This window comes from Culicoides brevitarsis, chromosome 3 (genome assembly GCF_036172545.1).
Source record: "Culicoides brevitarsis isolate CSIRO-B50_1 chromosome 3, AGI_CSIRO_Cbre_v1, whole genome shotgun sequence".
NCBI classification, from domain to species: Eukaryota; Metazoa; Arthropoda; class Insecta; order Diptera; family Ceratopogonidae; genus Culicoides; species Culicoides brevitarsis.
Genome location: NC_087087.1, coordinates 12,955,599 through 12,976,168, shown reverse-complemented (window position 1 = coordinate 12,976,168; position 20,570 = coordinate 12,955,599). Strand labels below are relative to the sequence as shown.

General features: G+C 28.8%; 1 protein-coding gene across 1 annotated transcript; it reads left to right on the top strand.

Annotated features, from left to right (window-relative positions):
• Positions 1–440: 440 nt before the first annotated feature.
• LOC134835212 (leucine-rich repeat-containing protein 70) lies at positions 441–1,798 on the top strand. Its single transcript, XM_063850082.1, has 2 exons — positions 441–554; positions 668–1,798. Exons 1-2 carry the CDS (start codon positions 441–443, stop codon positions 1,796–1,798), a joined length of 1,245 nt encoding a protein of 414 aa, XP_063706152.1.
• Positions 1,799–20,570: the final 18,772 nt, after the last annotated feature.

The window sequence follows — 20,570 nt, the reverse complement described above, 5'->3', positions numbered from 1 at the left end:
TATTTAATTTGTTTTGAATATTTTTTTTAATATAAATTTATTTGAAATAAAAAAAATAATTTTTCATTTTATTTTAATTTGATTTTTTATTTTAATCAAATTTAAAAAAAATAAGTAAATTTTTTTTAAATTAAATTAAATTAAAATATTTTTTTAATTAAAATAAATTTATATTAAAAAACAATAAAAAAAAAATTATAAAAAAATTAATAGAACCAACTGAAAAGATTTTTTTAAAAAAATTCTTTTATTTTATTTTAATTTTTTTATTTCAACAAAAGTCACTTTGCACCAACATCATCACTATAATCCATTTCAAAAAAGATATTTATATTAAAATGAAAAGTTTTTTTCCTGTCTTGTTCTTATTTGCTAACTCAAACATTTTCTTCTTTTCTTTTACTTGCAGGCTATTAAAGTGCAGTCTTTCAATTTAGGAAATGAAAATAATTTCGTGGATCCTTATTTATTTTGGATTCCTATGGGAATTGCATGGATCCACAATTATTACAAAAGCCTGTCCTCTTGAATGTATTTGCTTGTCACAAACAGAGGTAAGTTTGACATTTTTCTTTGAAAGCAAAATATAATTTATTTAATGCATTTTCTTCGTCGTTTTTTTTTAATCGAATTTCCTAAAGGAATAAATTTTCTGATTTCTTCGCAGGTGATTTGCAGTTCGGGCGGCTTAACGGAGATACCTGTGAAAAAATTTCCCACCACTGTAGAAAAATTGTCGATGACCAAGAACAACTTCCCGTACGTCAAAAGTGATGCATTTGGCGGTCTTCGGGCACTGCGGAAGTTGACGTTAGACGGCAACAACATCACCATAATTCGTCCATTCGCGTTTCGTGGTTTACCGCGACTTCGTGAATTAACAATCCACAATACCGCCATCGATAAAGTCGCACAATTTGCATTTGCGGGGCTGCAAAATCTAACACTTCTCGCGTTAACGAGCAATAAAATCCTCAAAGTTGAGGGTTATGCGTTCGCGGGTTCCGCTAATATTCGGCTAATTACGCTGAAAAATAATCCCTTAGTTAGAATTGAAACAAATGCATTTTCGAGTTTAACGAATGTCGAAAGGATAATTTTGCCGTCAGGTATTCGAGCGATAGAGCCGGATGCCTTTCAGGGTCTCGATACCGTTGGCTCGATAAAGCTGTCGTTTATGGATTTGCGATCGCTGGCACCATTTACCTTCCGTGGCCTCATCAACATCAACTTGCTGTCGTTGCAAGAGTCCGATTTGGGGGTTTTGTGCGCCCAAAGCTTCGAGGGATTGTCGCACGTCGAGACCCTCAGTATTTTGAACAATAAAATCGATGCGATACAAGAACTCAATATCTCGTATGGGCATCACGTGAAACAGTTTCGGATACAGGGCAATCACCTGCTGGACACACCCGAGCCGGGGAGCATCATTCTCGACGGGATCGAGCAACTTGTCGTTGTAAATAATCACTTTCCGTGCGGTTGTCACATCCACACGCTACTCGATAGTCCCTTTGCCAACGGGACCTATCAACAGGGGGATTTTCTCAAGAATAACTTTTGCATTTCGCCGCTCGAGGTCAACGGCAGACGCATGAGCGACATCGATATTTTCTCGATTGGTCGCTGCCACGAACAAGTGACGCGCGAAAACTTGGAGGGATCGCATGCCGTTTCCATTTACACGTCTACCAATTCCCACCAGCGTTTTTACATGTCGCACACCAATTTACTCGTAGTTCTCTTATTGTTTCTAGTAACGTTCCATTATGCGAAATATCAGATGAAAGTTAGTTGAATAGGCGTGTAACCAACTTTTTTTTTTTACTCAAACAATCAAATTAAAATAAAATAAATTGACTTTTGATAGAAAAAAATAAAAAAAAAACATCCGAAATGAAAAACGGGACATCCTCATTAATAATCAATGCCGAAAAAAAAACAACAATAAATAATCTTCAACACCGACATCGCAGTTTGACATTTCCATTATTATTTGCATATAAATACAAAAAACAGCGAACAAACAACTGAATCGCATTAAATTATTTATTTTAGTATATTTTTCCTCGGTTTTGATAATAAAAATATTGTTCTCTAAATTATTGCGATATTTTTATCAAATGCTAAGTTTGGCGCGACGTACGATGAAACAACAACAACAAATAAAAGAGAAAACATTGAAAGTCACAGAATAGTTTTTTTTTTGATCAAATCACATTTTTTGGTAATTTTGAACCTGAATTTGTTCAAAAATCATTTTAAGCAAAATTTTAAAAATTTACTCAATAGATGGCGCTTGAATTAAATTGCAAATTTACATTTCCAAGGAAAATTTTAACAAGACATCAAACTCTTTGTAAATTTAAACGAAAAATTGTTCAAAAAACATTTTTTTTTAAATTTTGAATTTGAATTATGGATCAGTCAAAAATAAGTCGATAGATGGCGCTCGTTTCAATAAATCAAAATTTGTGATTTTTTGTTAAATTTTTAGCCAGATATTTAAAATAGAAATTTTGTTCAAAAATTAATTTGGAGAAATCTGTTTGAAGAAATTTGAACAAAATTTACTCAGTAGATGGCGCTTGTTCAAAATCAAAATTTATGCTTTTGGAAAAATTCTAAACCAGACGTCAATTTTTTAATTTATAATCAAGAATTTTGCACAAAAAAATAATTTGCAGAACTTTGCGATAGAATTACTCAATAGATGGCGCTTATAAAAAAAAAATTTTTTTTTACTAAAAACTCAAAAAAAAAAAAAATTCTATTCATTAAAATTTATGAGGCTCAAAAGCAGTTAAAACTAAAATTTAGTACAAATAAAATACAAAAATGTGTCAATTCTCAATTTTTATCAGTTGATCTATTTGACAATAGATGTTTTCAAGACATTTCAAAAAAAGAGCAATTCCTTTTAAATTTTTTAAGTCATAAAAAAATGGCAAAATAGTTTCAAGTCTAAGAGCGTCCCAATTTTTTTTTTAAAAAATAATTTAATTTTTTAATTAATTAAAAATAAATAATTAATTTATAAAAGTTCAAATAAATAATAATTAATTAATTTTGAAAAATAATTAAAAAAAAATTTAAAAATAAAAATAATTCAATTAATTAAATATTTTTTTTTTATTAAAACAAATAATTTTTCAAAAATTTCAATTGAAATCAATTTTTTGTTTTCATTTAAAAAAAAATATTTAATTTTTTAAACTATTTTTTTTAATTCTAAAAATTTATAAAAACAGCAAAAAATTCAATTCCGCCCAAAAGAGCTTCTTTTCCAAAAAAAAAATAAAACAACTTTCAATAAACAACAAACACACCTGATCATCAGACAGGCATACTAAAAAAATAATTTATAAACAAATGACGACATAGACATTTTTGCATGGAAGCGGCGGCGGCGGCGAGCAATAAGTATTGTAGTCTATCGCATCGTCGTCGTCCTTAAATTATTGATAAAGTGTCTCTGCGAGTGAGTGCGAATGCGGAGATAGTTCATACATTTATTATTATAAAAATTTGTTTTGTATTTTGTTAAAAATGATATTTGTTTATTGGTTTCGAAACTTTTGTTCTGTATTTGTCGAATCCGAACAACAAAAGTATTTTGAACCAATTATTGTTCCATTATCTTATTGAAAGTTGTATTGATTTTTTTCTCTGCAATTTTTGTTCCGTACAGACAAAGTTTTGCATGTTGCCAATTAGGGAGGAAGACACTTTTGCGATAAAACCACAGAAAAGTTTGGAATTTATTTAATATACCACTCACTCACTTCTTGTCATTTCGTTCAAGTACCGAGAAAATGTTTTTCCCGTGGCAAAGAGAGATTCATCAAACGAGCGACATGAAATGGGAGTTCCTTTAATCACATTTTATTACATCCCTTCGTACTTCGAGTGAGTTGAGTGCTTTTCTCATCAATTGAAATTAATTTCATACAATTTTGAACACTCAAACCCAATAAATCTTACGACGACGGAGAAAATTAATGCTAAGCAACAGTCGAGACAAATCACTTTTCATCACTTTTCGCTTCGAATTCCTTTGTGACTTGTTCATGTTTAACTTTCGCATAATTCACTTAATTATTTTGATTTTATGCCATAATTATAACAACATTTATCTATCATCATTAGAATTCAGCTGGACGTTTGATCTCGAGTCGTTGTCGTCGCCAATTAAAATTTTCAGATGAGCGCGTCTTTTGACATTAATTTATCAAAATATTAATCGTAACTTAATTAATTAATGTCATCATCATTATGTTTAACGAAAAGTCTCTCGTAGACAAAAAAATATTTAAACATAAAATGGGCAACTTTTTTGTAGACGCAATTGCGATAATAATGAAGAAAGAATGAAAATTTTAGATGGAGGGAGATGACGATGGCGAAAAAAAGTTAAATTGTTCTGGCAATAAATGTACATTAATTTGAATTAACTGCTCTTTTGTGTTGGAAGTTTTAAAACTCGACTTGACTTTTTTATCCGTGTTCTTTTGTGAAGGAGACATAGATTTACGTAATAAAAAGGCGGTTGGTCATTTGCTGAGCATTATTCTCGATGACAGGGATGGGGAATGGATTTATATTTTAAAATTAAAAGTATAAATTAATTTTCTTCTCATACATGAGAAATTTAAATTCTAAATTTTGAAATTTTAATCATATTTAAATCAGAGGTGGAAATAATTTTTTAGTCCGGGATCCAAATTTATAATTCTATCTGTTCTAATTATGTCAATTTGATACATTTTAAAAATTTTTTAAAGATTTAAAATTTCTTTATGACTTTTGTAAATTTCCCGGGAGTGAGGTTTCAAGATTTTCGCGCTTTCTTCATAACCGAATCAGGATATTTGATTTTAGAGATATTCTTTCCTAAAACTTTTCAAAAAATTAGCTTCATTTTAGCTAGCTTCCCGAATAATCTCTTCTTTAGATTCCTTCTTGGAATGCCAAACGTATGACACAAGGGTTTGTGCACCAGTGTCGCAAAAGTGTTTGATGTCTAATATGGGATATTGGTCGAGAGTCATGATTTAACTAGAACCACTATTTTTTGACATATTGATCTAGGTACTAAATGTCTCCACACATTTCCACAATTTTCAGGAATGGTCCCTAATTTTTGTCCTATTGCACGGAATTTATTGAAGCTTGTCTAAAAGTCACGGTAAAATCTATGTTTCTTATCATATAATGATCCATTTTCCTCTATCGATGAAACTAATTGCTCCTTAGTTTTGAGTTCTATTTAAGGTTCTGATTATTTCTCTAACAATTCCATCTAAGTGTTTTGACTTTTAACTCTTCCCAAAAAAATTCATCATAAAAAAAATCAAACAAATAAAAAATAAAATAAAATAATAACTTAATTTAATTTCTTTTTCTAAGCTTACCTTAGTTCGGTTGTACATCAATTAAACCCATCTTAACTCCCACCCCTGCTTTTATTCACAAAATTGTCTGCTGCAAAATTATCTTCTACATAATCATCTTTTTTTGCTGCCTTTTTCTGTTCTACATCTGAAAAAAAAATATTTAAATTCATTCAGACAAAAAACTTTGAAACAAAGAAATGCATAAAATGAACAAAAAGAAAGAATCAAATGCATGAAAAAAAGTATAATAATAAAACAAACAATTGAGAAATAAAAATTCAGCTTCTTCACAGTCGTTAGGTTAATTTTTTTGTCTTTTTTTTGTGTTTTGCCATCTCGAGTTCATCTCTTAATTATCAAGACAGTGATTGCACAATCTGTGCAGTGATGAAATTGCAAGAAAAAAATTTTTCGAACGAAAAAAATCAACAAACAAGGAATTTGCAGAGACTAAATACATACAAGTGCAACAGATGAGCAGATGTTGCCATCTATTAAATGTCATTTGTATTGCTGCTGCTGCTACGATTGCTTGTGTTTATTGCTTTGGCACTTTGAGTAATTTTTCTTTCCGTTTTTTTTTGTCTTATTCGGAGAAAATAAAATGCTATCTGATGACTTTTTGTTTCAAGTCACTTGAACATTATTTGCTGCAATGATTTTGTACCGCAAGATCTCATTTGTCAAAAGTGAGACGAATGAAAATGATAAACGTCATAATGCGTCATTAAGACTTTAAAATGGAGATCTTTAGATCAAGATCTTTCAAAAATTTAACAAAAAACGACTCTTCAAATAAATTTCCAATAATCTAATTCTAATAATCTAACGAAGTCATAAAGTTTAATTGAAAAGAATCAAAAAAAACTTTTTTGAATTTTGGCGCCATTTTTTAGATCGCCCCCTACTGACAGATCTCTTAATTTCAAGATAATTAAAAAATTGTTCAAGAACAATAAATGAAAACCGACGCCAAATTGAGCAATTTAATAAATAAAAAATGAATTTGTAAGAAAAATAACTAGACTGTCATTTCCGAAACTTTTCATTATTATACCTTTCAGCCCTTTCCATTCTCACAGCAAGCAAACTTTATATAGTTTGGTGACTGTCTGTGACAGTTCATTGTTTTCTCTTTACTCACAATTTTTTGTGTTTCATATTTTTTTTTAAATAAAAGTACTTTTCTACTCTAAAAAGCTCGAAACTATAATAAAATAAACTAGACAGAAAAAGTTTATATCGTCGTCTGTCAGCACAACAAAAAAAAACTGTAAACTGTACATAAAAATAATAATAATAACTATTAACGAAAAGAAGAAAAAAAAAGTGGTACGATGGTTGGAGGAAAACTGTTCATTATATTTATCATATAAAAAATTTATCAAATTGTAAAAAGTATATTAAATTATAGGTACTAATAAAAAAATTTGAATAAAATTTATAAATATATATGAATGTTTGAAAAAGTTAGAATTTTTGTACAAAAAAAAATATTTTCTAATGTAACTTTGTATATAAATATAAAGTAAAAAAAATGTGAGTGACATAAAACAAAAGAAACTTTCACTAATGACTTACCTCGTGTCGTAAGTTGGATGAAACTTTTTACCTACACCTATAAATAAATAAATATATACTATTACTATATATATAATTATAATTATATATAACTTGCTAAATTACCTCATTTAAGTTAATTTTATCACAACAACATGTCGCGCTCACATTTTTTTCATTGTAAATATACCTTCAACATAAAAATTTATACGAAAGTTCAAGTTATAAAAAATCATGACCGACCATGTTCTTCATTAAGAATCATAAAAATAGGATTGTATAAAGAGAATTGTATATTCTGTTCCTAACATATACACAAATGATTATGATTAAATTCTCATACAAAGGGATTTTTGCTGTTAAAGTGACGGTAATGAGACTCACGAGTAAAAATCTACAAAATCTGTGAAAATTCGCTTGAAAAGTTTATTTTTAATTACTAAAATATGTATGATAATAATAGTATAATGAAAAACGCTAGGTAAACATTAAATGTAGCTTTTAGTGTTTTATAATGAAAAAATCAACAATTATTAATAAATAATATGAAGAATTTCATTCTATTATGAATTTTGAATGTCACACAATTAATTAAGTGATCGATTGCAAAATTCATAATAAAATAATTTTCGGTCATTTAAAGTGTAATAATTATTATTAAAATCAATTAAAATAAAGTATAAAAATATTTAATCCGTTTTTTGCAATTTTAACTATTTTTTTACAATAAAAAAGTTATAAAACTGCAAAAAACGGATTAAACAACAAAAAAATTATATATAAATCTAAAAGCATTGATTGTTGCCAATTATATACAAAACGAAAGAAGAAAAGATATCAAACTTAGTAAAAAAAGGAAAATCATATCATATTAAAAAAAAAACTTTAATTATTAGGAAAACTGCCAAACTACTTTTGTAAGTTCGTAAACTAAACTATATAGTAATAAAAGTATATATAAAGAAAAGTAATGATAAATAAATGAAAACCTATTGCATAGCAACTAAAATTAAATTACGTTGATCATAAAAAGTTTTTTGGAAAAAAGTTGTTTCTTTTCTGTTATTTTTTATTATTATTATTAATAGGTAATTTAATATAAAAAATATATATTTATGAATTTTAGCGTAAAGTAATTAAATTAAATGAAAATAAAAACAAATTGGAGTAAAATATTATACATAAAGTAATAAAAGTATATGAAAAATAAATATAGTGATAAAATATTATTATAGTAAACAAATTATAAATAAAATATAAATTACTCGAGGAAAACATTGACTAAAAATTGATGAAATAAAAAAATGATTGATTTAAATAATAATAAGAGGAATTTTGTAATTTCAAGGAATTGAAAATGGAAAAATAAATAAATATTATTTAAATTGAAGGTAAGTAAATTTATTATAATATTGATTTTTTCGTCAAGATTTCAATTGAAGTTACTTCAAAATATTAATGTCAATATTTATTTAATATTTTTTATATAATTAAATAAATTTAAAAATACATTGAAAAAATTCATTAAATTTATTTATGAAAATTCATTAAATTTTATATTCTTCTAAAAATATAAAAAAAATTATTTAATTATAAAAACAAACTTTGAATAAATAATAATTTATGTTAAAAATTTTCTTCATCAATTTTTTTTTTAATTGATAAAATTTTAGTTTATTTTTAAATTGAAAAAAATAATTATTTAATTATAAAATTGACATTAAAAATACTAATTTTATTATTAAAACAAAACATTTAAAATTAGTAATAATTTATTTTAAAATTTTTTTGTTTTTAAAGGATTTAATTTAAATTTAGTTTTTTTTTATTGATAAATATTTTTAATTAAATTAAATTAAATTGTTATTTATTAAAAAAAAATTTAATAAATTATTTTAAAAAAATCAAATTAAATTTAAAAAAAAATTATTTTCATTAAAACATTTTTTTTGTAATTCATAAAACTTTATATTCTTTTTAATTTTAAAAAAAATATTTAATTATAAAAAATAACTTAAAATTAATTTTAATTAAAAATATTAATAATTTTTTAAACAGAAAAATCTAAAATTATTAATAATTTATTAAATTATAAAATTTAATTGTTTTTAAATATAATTTAATTTTAATATAGTTTTATTTTTATTAATTAATATTTTTAAATCATATTAAATTGTTATTTATTTCAAATTAAATTTTAGTTTCTCAATTTAAATTCTAATGAACTTTTCCATTTATGTCAAAATACAATCGATATTTAACTAAATTAAACCATCAAATGAAAACAACTAAATGCAACTCATCATTACATCAAAAATTACCATAAATTCACTGAAAAAATGATTATTTAAATAATAATCGTTGCACGAAAACTATATGAATAATTAATTCCGAATCGCATTGTTATTGCTGCACATTTTCAAAGCCCGCTTTTAAACGCAACGAAACAATAATTGTATTAAATTTCCAACTAATTTCCCTTATTTATTTTCCACAACAAAAACATAATTGTTTTAAAAAAGCATCCGATTCCACATAATTTATACTCGTTTTGCTCCTCTTTTTTTTTCGCGTGTATATTGTTGTCGCGACGCCACACTAGCCATGGAATTGCTTTTTGTGTTGCACAATATATAAAATATATTTAATTGTGGTTTGATGATCAATTGGACATGATTAGTGCTTATGAGGGAACAACGCAAACCAGAATGCCCGATATTTGAATAAATTAGCGACTCGTGCCATGTTATGCACAAACACACGTTAATAAGTGCGGTAATCGGATCAGATTGTGGTCTTGTTAACTATTTAAAAGTTGTAATTGGGTGATTGGGGAGGAGGCGTCTGGTATTTTTTGGATGACCGGCATGACGTGACATCTTTAATTGAATTCAAATTTCGAGTACCGCAACTTTTGATGCAGCGGAGAGATAGCAAGGCACCCCCCGAAAAACCACAAATTTAATTTATAACAAAATAATTATTATTATTTGTCATCCGCCGACATTCGTTCACACATAAATTATTCGTGCGAGTCATGATTATTATGAAAACTCGAAATATATGCGAACGACGATGATGATGATGATGATAAAAAACGATGTACTTAAAGACATAAATTTGTTTTATTTTACTTGTTCTCTCATCTTAAAAAAACGAAGGAAGAGAAAAAATATATAAAATACATATTTGATTGTTGAAAATAACGACAAGCTGCTTGAGAACACACTTCTTACATTTTACCTTCAATTTATTTCAATTTAAAAATGCTCCAATGATTATTATTATATTGTTGTTTTGTTTTCAGCTTTGCAGTGTGATACCAATTTTATTTTATTTTTTCTCATTTGGCGGAAGAAAAGCGCGAGAAAACATGTTATATTGGGGCGCATTTATTTTCAACACACACACAAATAAAAACATTTCACTTTGCATATAAAAAAATTTGTTTCGTGCATAAATTTTAGCATTATTCACAAGTTGTTTCCCTTCATTTCCTTGTCTCTTTAGTACTTGTAGACGGCGCTCGTTTGCTCGTGAAGAAAAAAAAATATTCCTTGGAGTATATTTTTGTCTCTATTATTTTTAACAAGGCTCAGTCGATGAACCGAAAAGAAAAATTAATATCTCTAACGGTATGACGCACATGTTAACGTATTTCATTGAATGAAAAAAAAAACTGTTGTTAGTTAAAAAAAAAAATTAAAAAAGCCTCTCGTTACAAAAAAAAAATAATTTTACTAGAGCGTATTTTAGCTTTTTTTTCAACACAAATTTTTTTAAATTATTGATTTTTTTACCAATTTAAAAAAAAGTTAGCTTAAATACAAAAACATAAAGGCAATTAAATAAAGGTTATAATGGTTATTGTGAAGGTTAATGAGTAAAAGATATTTTTATAGCGATAACTATTAGATGGTTAAAAGAATACTGAAAAATTATTTTAAACTAACATTTAATTCCATTTTTGGTCCATCTTTACTGGATAATATAAGATTTTTCTTCACTCGCGATTTTTTTTCTTAGCGAATACTGGCATTTAAAGTACTACTTGATTTGGTCTTTGGCAAGACGCAACTCATTCGCTTCCTTATAAAAAAAGAGTTCTGGCTATAACCAGAGGATTTTATCCTTCTTTTAAAGTTAGAACAATTGACGCTAAACAAAGGCTTTTTGAGGTTTGTTGGAGAGTCAAAAACTTTCAACAAAACGCCCTCTAAATTGCTTTCTTCATTTATTCAATCTAATCAGGAATTAAACGAATCGAAGTTAAGTCATTGTTTTTTGAGTTTTTCATGTATTGTTAGTCTTTGGTTAGTTTTCGGTAAACAATCTTTTAAAACAATTGGTAATAGTTCTAATTGCCAATTTTTGTGTTCAATAGTTTATGAAAAGTTGTTTTTATTCTTCAGTGGCTTCTTTTTCTTTTATATAATTCATCTCTAACTGCAAGTAAGACCAATGCAGCTTGTATGAAACCAGTTAACAAACAACTTAATGAAAGCTTTCTCTTTGAAGGTTTTTATTTTCACGCTTCAATGCTTTAACTAATTCCTGAAAATGAACACCTTAAAATTAAAAATTACTCACTAGTATAGAGATCCAGAAAACCTGTTTTATATTTTCCTTCATAAAATAAAACCACGAGGATTGGACTTCATATATTTTATTTCACGACTTCACTCGGATGAGACTCGGATGACGACTAACTTGCTATTTGCCTTCCTTGCTATCTTCTTATCTTCATTACTTTCTTTCATCTTACTAACTACTACTAACAACATTCTTTCTTTCCTCCTACTCTACAAAACCTAAAATGAAATTTTTGGTAAATATATTAAACAGACAGACCTCAAGAAAACCATCAAAAAGCAACTTACCCAAAACTCTTCCCGGAAAAATTGAATGAAAAGAGATACAAAATCGCATAATATGCGGGTGAGCACAATTCCTTTACAATTTTTTCTCCATTTATCGCACAAACAATGATATTCGGATGAATACATTTGCCTCCATGCCATTCGCGCCAGCAGCAGCACGCATACATGTGCTTGATCATTGTATCTTATTATTATTATTATTTTATACACTCCAAAAATTGTCTCCTGCACATTTTTGCTGCTTATTGTTTTGCAACTTTTTTCTCTCAATATCACAAAAAAAAATTGTATGGGTAAAAAATGCAGGAGACGTTTAAATGACAGTACACGTAATTCATTATGAGACGCCAAAAAATTATACGACCTAAATTTCTTGAAATGGTTAATGGTGCAAATGAGCACTGAACTGAATTGTACATAATGATGCCTTATTCTTGTTCTCGCTCTTGTTTTATATTTTTTATGTGTTTTCTGGTATTTCATTTTGTGTGTACTTTTTTTTGTTCTTTTGTTTTTTTTTCTCGAACAAAAGACAAAACAATATGTTTTGTTGCTAGTTGTTACGAGCAGCACACAATCAAGCAAATCGCATCAGAGACACACTCGCAAATAATAAAGTTTAAGGAAACGGGCAGTAAAATCTTAAAACTTGATTATATGAACCGTAACCCCGACGTATTTCTGTGCTTAAAAGTACCGGAAAAACAAAGAGCGAGAGAGAGAGAGTCAAACGAGTAATAAGAAGTCATGTCATAAAAATGTGCTACCGAGTCATAAAATGTTTCAACAAGAAGAAACGAATGTGTTGTAATGCCTTACCGGTCTATTTGGCGGCGGAATTGTTACATTTTTTTTTTGTGTAAGCAACGAGGATAAGGACGACGACGGAACAGTAAGTAGTCATAATAATAATAACGTAATAAAATATCGTGTACGTGAGTATTGTAAATGTTTTGTTTTGTAATCCTTTATGTTTTTGGGAAAGTTTAATGAGTGTAGAGATTAACCCGTGACTCGCTTCGGTGACTAAGAATTTAGTTTTTTGGGCATCATTTTGTCATAAAAGTTAAAACTTACCTGATTCTCATTGATTTTGTTCATTTTTGTCAATTCTCTCAAAAAATCTACAAAAGATGGCGCTTTACTTTAATTTAGAAATTTAACGCTTTTCTTTAGTTAAGAAATTTTTGGCAATAATTCAGTTATAAAAAATAAAAACTTACCTGAATCACATGGACTTGTCTAATAAAAATCTGCAATAGATAAAGTTAAAACATATTTTACCTGACTTACATGGATTCTGTTGATTTTTGTAAAATTTCTAATAAAATCTGCAATAGATGGCGCTTTACGATAGAAATTTTTGGACTTTTTTAAAATAAAGTTTAAGATTCACATTCATTTAGTCCAAAAAAACTAGAGCGCGATAATTTAAGAATATTTAAGCATCATTTAGTAACTAAGCGCTTAACATTTATTCAAAAATTTTAGGGTCATTTAGTCTTAAAAAACTGAAACTTACCTGATTTAAATAGTTTTCGATAAATTTTGTCAAATTTCCCATAAAATCTACAAAAGATGGCGCTTTATGTAATTTAGAAAATTTCGGGCTCTATTTAGTGGTAAAGGTTAAAACTTACTTAATTTAAATCAATATCATTCATTTTTGTCGAATCTTCTAAAAAATCTGCAATAGATGGCGCTTTAAGTTAATTCAAAAGAAGTCATAAAATTTCCACACAAATGTGCTTACCTACGAATTTTGTCACGATACACAATTGCAAAGTGGTTTCATTGTTAAAATTCGAGACAATTGTCTTTTCAGCTCCCTTTTTACACCTCTTCATTCCGACACCTCTTTGTATTCCGTAACAATAATCCCCATTTTTCACGAAAAAAAAAAATAAAAGAATCCTAGACATGTACGAAAAATTCTCGACATTTAACACATTTGGTTAATTGCTTACAAGTTCTTTAACATCCTTTCATTTTAGACGTGTACCGCACTTCCGTATCTCTCCTATAACGCCGCCTCCTGACAATGCCTTACGAGTAAAAAAAAGGTGAAGGAAAGAGAACGAAAAAAAAAATCGTAACTCAGCAAGAATATAAAAATAAGGAAAAAGTTCATAATTAAATTGTACATTATAAAGGCATAAAACAGACTTTAACTTTTCTTGTCGAGTCAGATACCTCGAAAAAAAATGTAGGTACAAGAAATCCTTGAAGGTGTACGGTAAAAATTAATTTTGTCTGCAAAAACGAACCACAGTGATTTGTAACAATAACGATTTGTAGCTAAAAGAAAAAAAGATTGAGAAAAATCGTAAAAAAAATCTAAAACAATGACTTAACATATTTTTCTGCCGTTCACTTATTCGCTCGTTTGTTATAGAAAATCGTTAGAATTTTATTACATTTTTCATTTCAAGAGCTGCCGCAAAAAAAAATACATAAAATGGAAAATTAAAAGATAGAAAATAAATGGTTCTCCCCATACCTTTTGACTTATTTTCCTGCATTTGACGTTATTTTTCGGTGAATCCATCATTCAACATCAGGTAAATCGGAAAATCTGTGTAACATGAATCAGCAAATGATGATAAATTTTTCGGTTTAATTAGTTTCCTTTGTTGTTTTTATTGTTTTTCTCCGCCGCAGAGTTTTGACTTGAAGGCAAGAAATTGACGTTAACGGTACCTAATTTAATCATAATAATAATGATGGGTAATAAAAATAGAACATGCCTTATTGATTTATGGACGTGAACAAAGATGTGACGAGATGCATGGAGGATAAGTGATCACGTTGGCACGCGCACAGCTACGAATCGTCACGTCGCTCATGATTTCTTCGGACCGGAGATGTCGTGCACGTCGTTTGTTGGTTATGGTTGTTGATTCGTGTTTTGTTTTTTCTTTCGAGCGTGTTAATCGATGTTAACATTTATGAAAATGTGAAGTGAGTAATTAAGAAGGACAATAATTTGATTTGTTTCGAGGAAGAAGACGTTGGTAAGTAGAAATGTTTCTTTAATTGATCTCATGTTTCAATTAACTTTTGTTTTAGTGAAATGAGGAAAGGATAGAGGGTTGAAGGTAAGTTTTGTGAATTAGAAGGATACTCAAGTTTCATCTTGAAGATGTCAAAGGAGTTCATAGGGACTTCAGAAGTTATGAACCTAACATGGAAGAGTTGGTAAGATGAAATATCTTGGAGTTTTGATAGATGAGAAAATTTGTTTTAAATTACATTTGGACTTGGTATTGACTTTATTATTAAGAGCCGTTTACAGAATGAAGAGAATGCTTGATAAAGAAACGAAATTACTATTGTACGAATCAACTTTAACGTTCTGCTGATGATCTACAAGGTACAGCATGGTCTATTGCCAAAGTATATATCAAGATTCTTTGCTAACGTTGGCGAACGGCAACCCTATATGTTGAGAAACTCCCATAAATTAAGACCTCCAGCGTGCACTTCATCAATCGTCCATAACTCCGTTATTTACAAAGGTGTTTTGTTATACAATGTAATGTCTGACGAAATTGCGATTGATCACCAAAATGTTAATAACTTTAAGAACGCACTAAAAGACTATGTGAAATCTAAGTTTTGACAAAAAGAAAAAAAAAGAAAGAAAAAGGAAAGCCCAGTGAAAAATGAACCAAAAAAAATTAAAGTGAAATAATGAGAAGAAAGAAAATCAAAAATAGTGAAAAAAGAAACGAAATCTGTGAAACTGCCCTACATGAAATATCATCGAAAGATGGAGTTCCAAACAACAACAACAACAACAAATCCCTGAACCAACTTCATATTAACTATTGCAAGACTATGCTAATAATCTTTTAGAGCTCATATGGTTGCGATTCTTAGTGGCGGATTTACAGGTAGGCTAATAAAGCTGAAGCCTTAGGCCCACAGCATTATGTAGAGCAAAGTTATTTAAATAGGCCCAATAGCAGTTGAACGAAGCCTAATAGCATTAAGCTTGATTGTCAGTTAATCCGCCACTGCCGATTCTGTTGTCTATATATTAACTAAAATTAGAAAGTAATCCGTTTTTGGATTATCAATCAGTTTAAAGGCGTTAAAGTAAACTCTTTGCTTCACATCGAGCAGCTCCGTTTTATTCAGTATTGTCTCTACGTTGGCATATCGATCTCGTAGTAATATGGCTCTCAATGCTTTGTTGCAGATCTTTTGTATCGACTTCAAATCTTCATCTTTCATGAAATCTTTTTGAGATCTTTTCAAAAGTAAACTTACCATGTAGATCCAATCTCAGTCACTGGTCAATCATGATACCAAAGTATTTCTCATTAATGACTCTTTCACGTGGTTTATTATCAATTGCAATAAGATTCAAAAGAAAAACTCGTATTCCTTTTAAATCACTCAGAAAAGTTCAAAATCCCTCATTAAAGGTGAGAAAAATGATTTTAATCGCAATGCAAATCCACGTCATTCCTAGAAACAGAGGAAAAAATAAATTTAATCTACAAATTGTTTCATGATGTAAATGTGTGTAAGTAAAGCGATAAAGCGAAGCGATACAACTCTCGACATTAATGTGTAACAAACAAGATGATTGTCATGATATGTTGATACAGGCAATGAATGAATAAACAGGCTTTCCTTTCATTCTTTCTTTCTTGCTTCCTTTCACGCAAACAACCAACACAGAAAAGCTGAAACAAAACGAAACAAAGAAAGAAAAAAATTTACCCTTAATTTATTCTACTCACATCTAATTAGTACGTTTTATACTAATTCCAAGTTGTCAGCAAGAAGAAGGTGCACCCTTATGGTATATATTTTTATTTGCTTGTTTTCCATTGTTTCTACTTTTCCCCTCACGACTGGGTTTCGCAATGACATTTTGTTTGTTCAGAGCTCACGTGAAAGTCAGTCAGATATGTGTGGAACCAGATATGTATTCAATGAATGTTAGCTAACTGTGAGATGAAAGATGATAATGAAGAGATAAATTTCATAGGGTGCACATGCGAACGAAGTCAAGTCACGCCTATCCTGACATCAATTCATCTCTTTTTTTTTGTGTTCTGGTCATTTATTTCAATTCGATGCTGCTGCATCCGAATTCGTTTCGTGCTTCGAGGCAGTTTATTTGCAGTGGTAATCGTCTACATTTACATCGATTTCTATCTACCTGTTTGCTGCTGTTAGTAGAATTGCTTCACATGTCTCTCTCTCTCTAATCCTTCGAGCGTATTGTTTCTCGCTAGAGAATCAGAAGCAACATACAACATGACACAACAATAGGATCTGCATCGGATTCTTTTACATTGTTATTATCTTGATTATCATCGACAACCTTCTATATGAGGATTGTGTAACCAACGCAAAAATGTTCCGGAAAATTTTGTGCAAAACAGGATGAGATGACGAAGAAGAAAAGTTTCATTGATTGTGTGTGTGTGTCTCTGTTGGTTGTGTGAATAAATATATAAATGAACATATTTTAATTGATCAATTATATTGTCGGTTTGAGAATCTGTTGCTGTGTTGTCGTTTCGTTGTTCAATTGAGGTAAATGTTTGGATGGAAGTTTAAATAAAAGTTGTTACGGATGGAATTTCTTTGGTATAGCAATTAAAAATAAATTGTAGGGTTGAGTGAGATGCATACAAATCAGAAGTAATTTTGGCTACTGGAGACATTAGAATGATGTTTATAAGGAGCTGGAACGTTTTACGGGTAAATATAAACATTTTATTGATTAAATATTTAAAAAATTTTAAACAAAGTTGGAATTTCAAAAATTTGTTAAAAAGCGAATTTTTACTTTTAGAGCATTTTTTAGAATAAATTCAACTTTTTTAAAAATATTAGTATGAGTTTTACCTTTTAAATTAATTTTTAGTACAAATTTCAACTTAGTTTTAATGACAATTAATTTTAAAAACTTTTTAAAATTTTAGTATACTAAAATTTGTAATTTAGGGATATTTTTATATTTAGTATGAGTTTTACTTTTAAATCAATAAGTAGCCACATCACCTGATATTAGCATTTCATCGAAAAAAATGGCATGAGATTTTTTGATGGTTTTGCATTATTTAGGCATAAAGTAGTCCAAAAAACCTAAATTTAAAATTCTACATCGAACCAAACGGATTTTAGACATATAGCAGTGCATTTGGGTATTTTCAAGTACCTCTTCGACATACCCGATCTCACTGAAAATGCATAGAAACACTTAGATTCGTTGTAGAATTTTAAATTTAGATTTTTTGGACTACTTTATAAATGCAAAAGCATAAAAAAATGCTATTTTTTTGATGAAATGCTGATATCGGGTGATGTAGTAGTGAAAACTTTATTATAAAATAATTTATTTTTTCAATCAATTTTTAAACGGACTTTAAACGAACTGCCTTGGTAATTTTTTTTTTGAAAATTACTTTTAGAACACTTCTTAGTACGAATAGTGATATTTTTGACAAAAAAAAATTTTACTTAAAAAAATAAATATTTTTAAAACCAGTTAGTATTTAATATTTGAAAACTTTTAGTACAAAATTTTAACAAGTTTTTAGTACATAAGTATTCAGATCAAATATCAACTTTTAGAACAAAATTTAGTACAAACTTTATTTTTAAGCAATTGTCTGATTGATTTAAATTTTGACTTTTTTTGATAAAAAAAATTTTTTTACAGTTCTTAGTACAAAAAAAAATGACGAAATAAATAATATTTTAAAAAATTACTAATTTTAACTTATAAAATTTCTTTTTCAAATATAAAACTTTATCTTTTATAACATATTTTAAAATCATAATCTTCAAAATTTTGATGAATTTAATCACTTTAATTAATATCCTTTAATCATTTTAATGCTTTTTATAGATCAAAAGAACTCAACACATCATTCTGTACTAAAAACATAAAATATTTATCACTACATTCACCATTATTTAAAAATTTTAAAAGCATTCTCCGAAATCTATTTCAGGCAATCCCTGGATAAAACCTCACAGCAAGCCGCTATCAAAGATCGAAGAAGATGCAGAAGACAAAACCGAAAGAGCAGCAAATTCAGCTAAAAGCTAACATGCAAAGAATTTCCCCAAAATACATATGTACTACTTCTGCCATTCAATCTGGCATCTCTATCAATTCGCAAATTGTTGGTCCTAAAACAAGAAGAACATTTTCGACACAAACACGAACACACAGATAGAGACAAACAGGAGTAAATTAATGTAAAATGCATTTATGAAATTCCATGTAGCAAGTTGCATGTTTGTCACCGAGATACTGGCTTGCTGCTGCATGTGAGAAACATATGAACCTGTCAAATTGCATATTTGCAGTAATTTTATGGATTTAGAAAGCTACACACACATTTTGTGCCGTTTTGCGAATGTGATCGGAATAAAGTACATTTGTACACATGTTTGTTGTAATATCGGAATGAATTGTGTGAATTTATGGTTTGTGTCATATGTTTTTTATGCAAATACCGGAAGAAGTGAACGACGAACGATGATTGTTGGAATATTTGTTATTTGGTGTGGTTTGGAAAATAGAGTGATATTGTAATTGAATGGACAGACGAACAAAAGTGATTGAATTTTAACCTGTTTTTTTTTTCTTTCTTTCCAGGTGAACGATGATGCAGGAAAAATCCCAAGTGAAAATTTCCAGTTCCGCAGAAAAAAAACATTTTTCATTATTTGTGCTGCTGTGCTCCATAAAACAAAACAGAAAAAATTAGGCTGATTAATTCATGTTCCATTGTGATTCATTCATTATTTCCATCACATTAACTCGCATAAAATAAAAATTATGTGAACATGTAAAAAAAAAGTTGTATGGAAATCTTGCGTGAAGGTACATACAAACGACGCAAGGGCAAACAATGATACAAGCAACCAACATCCATAATTTATTGCATGGTAATGTGAATAAATGCAAGAGTAGCACCGCACACACATGTTTATCGCTAAAGGTGAGTTTTATGTTATGTGTATGATGTATTTTGCTCATTTTTTATGTTTTTTCAAATCCAGGTGGTTTTTTTTAACCGAGAGCTCTCAATAGTTGAACACGGTTGTTGGAAATTGCTCGTTCAGTAACAGCAGATTGTGACACAGAGGTGCCCTATTTCGTTTCATTTACTGCGCTTTAAGTACAAATTACTTGTATTTTTCAGGCTTATGCTCATATTTTTTTTTACAAAACGAAATATTTCAAGCATTACATCGTTTGAATGATATTTTTTTAGTGCATTTTGGATTTTAAACAAAAAAAGCTGGTTTGAACGTTTTGATGTGCTTCCGTTAAAAGTTGTAAAGGAAATGCTGCTCTAAGTCATTCGTTTTTGGATTTTTAAGGGATTAATGGACAACTTAACTCAAATTATATTTATTTTCAGACTCCGACATTCTGATGCCTGTTAAAATTGGAAGTTGCCTGAAGGTCAGAAATTTTTCTATTAATTCAGGAGTTTTCAGGTCCTCACTATATTTCTATTCAAAGTAATCTACTGACAAGTCTTTATACAAGCTTAGAAAATAACATGAATGAAACATCTAGAGATGGCAGGATTAAATGCATAAAAAAAAACTCCGAAGAAAAGAAAAAGAGTCAAAAATATTTGCTGCACGCATTTTAAGTGATTCGAGCACGTCAACAGTACGTCGTGTTCGCATTTATGTGAGAGATACAGGTAATGATGGCTAATTTCAAAAAATCCTT

What these genes read in the sequence shown, in the direction of transcription:
- LOC134835212 (XM_063850082.1), top strand. Translation starts at nt 441, where the DNA reads ATGAAAATAATTTCGTGGATCCTTATTTATTTTGGATTCCTATGGGAA. An exon ending in TTTGCTTGTCACAAACAGAG is followed by an intron (nt 555 to 667) that starts GTAAGTTTGACA and finishes ATTTCTTCGCAG; the next exon opens with GTGATTTGCAGTTCGGGCGG.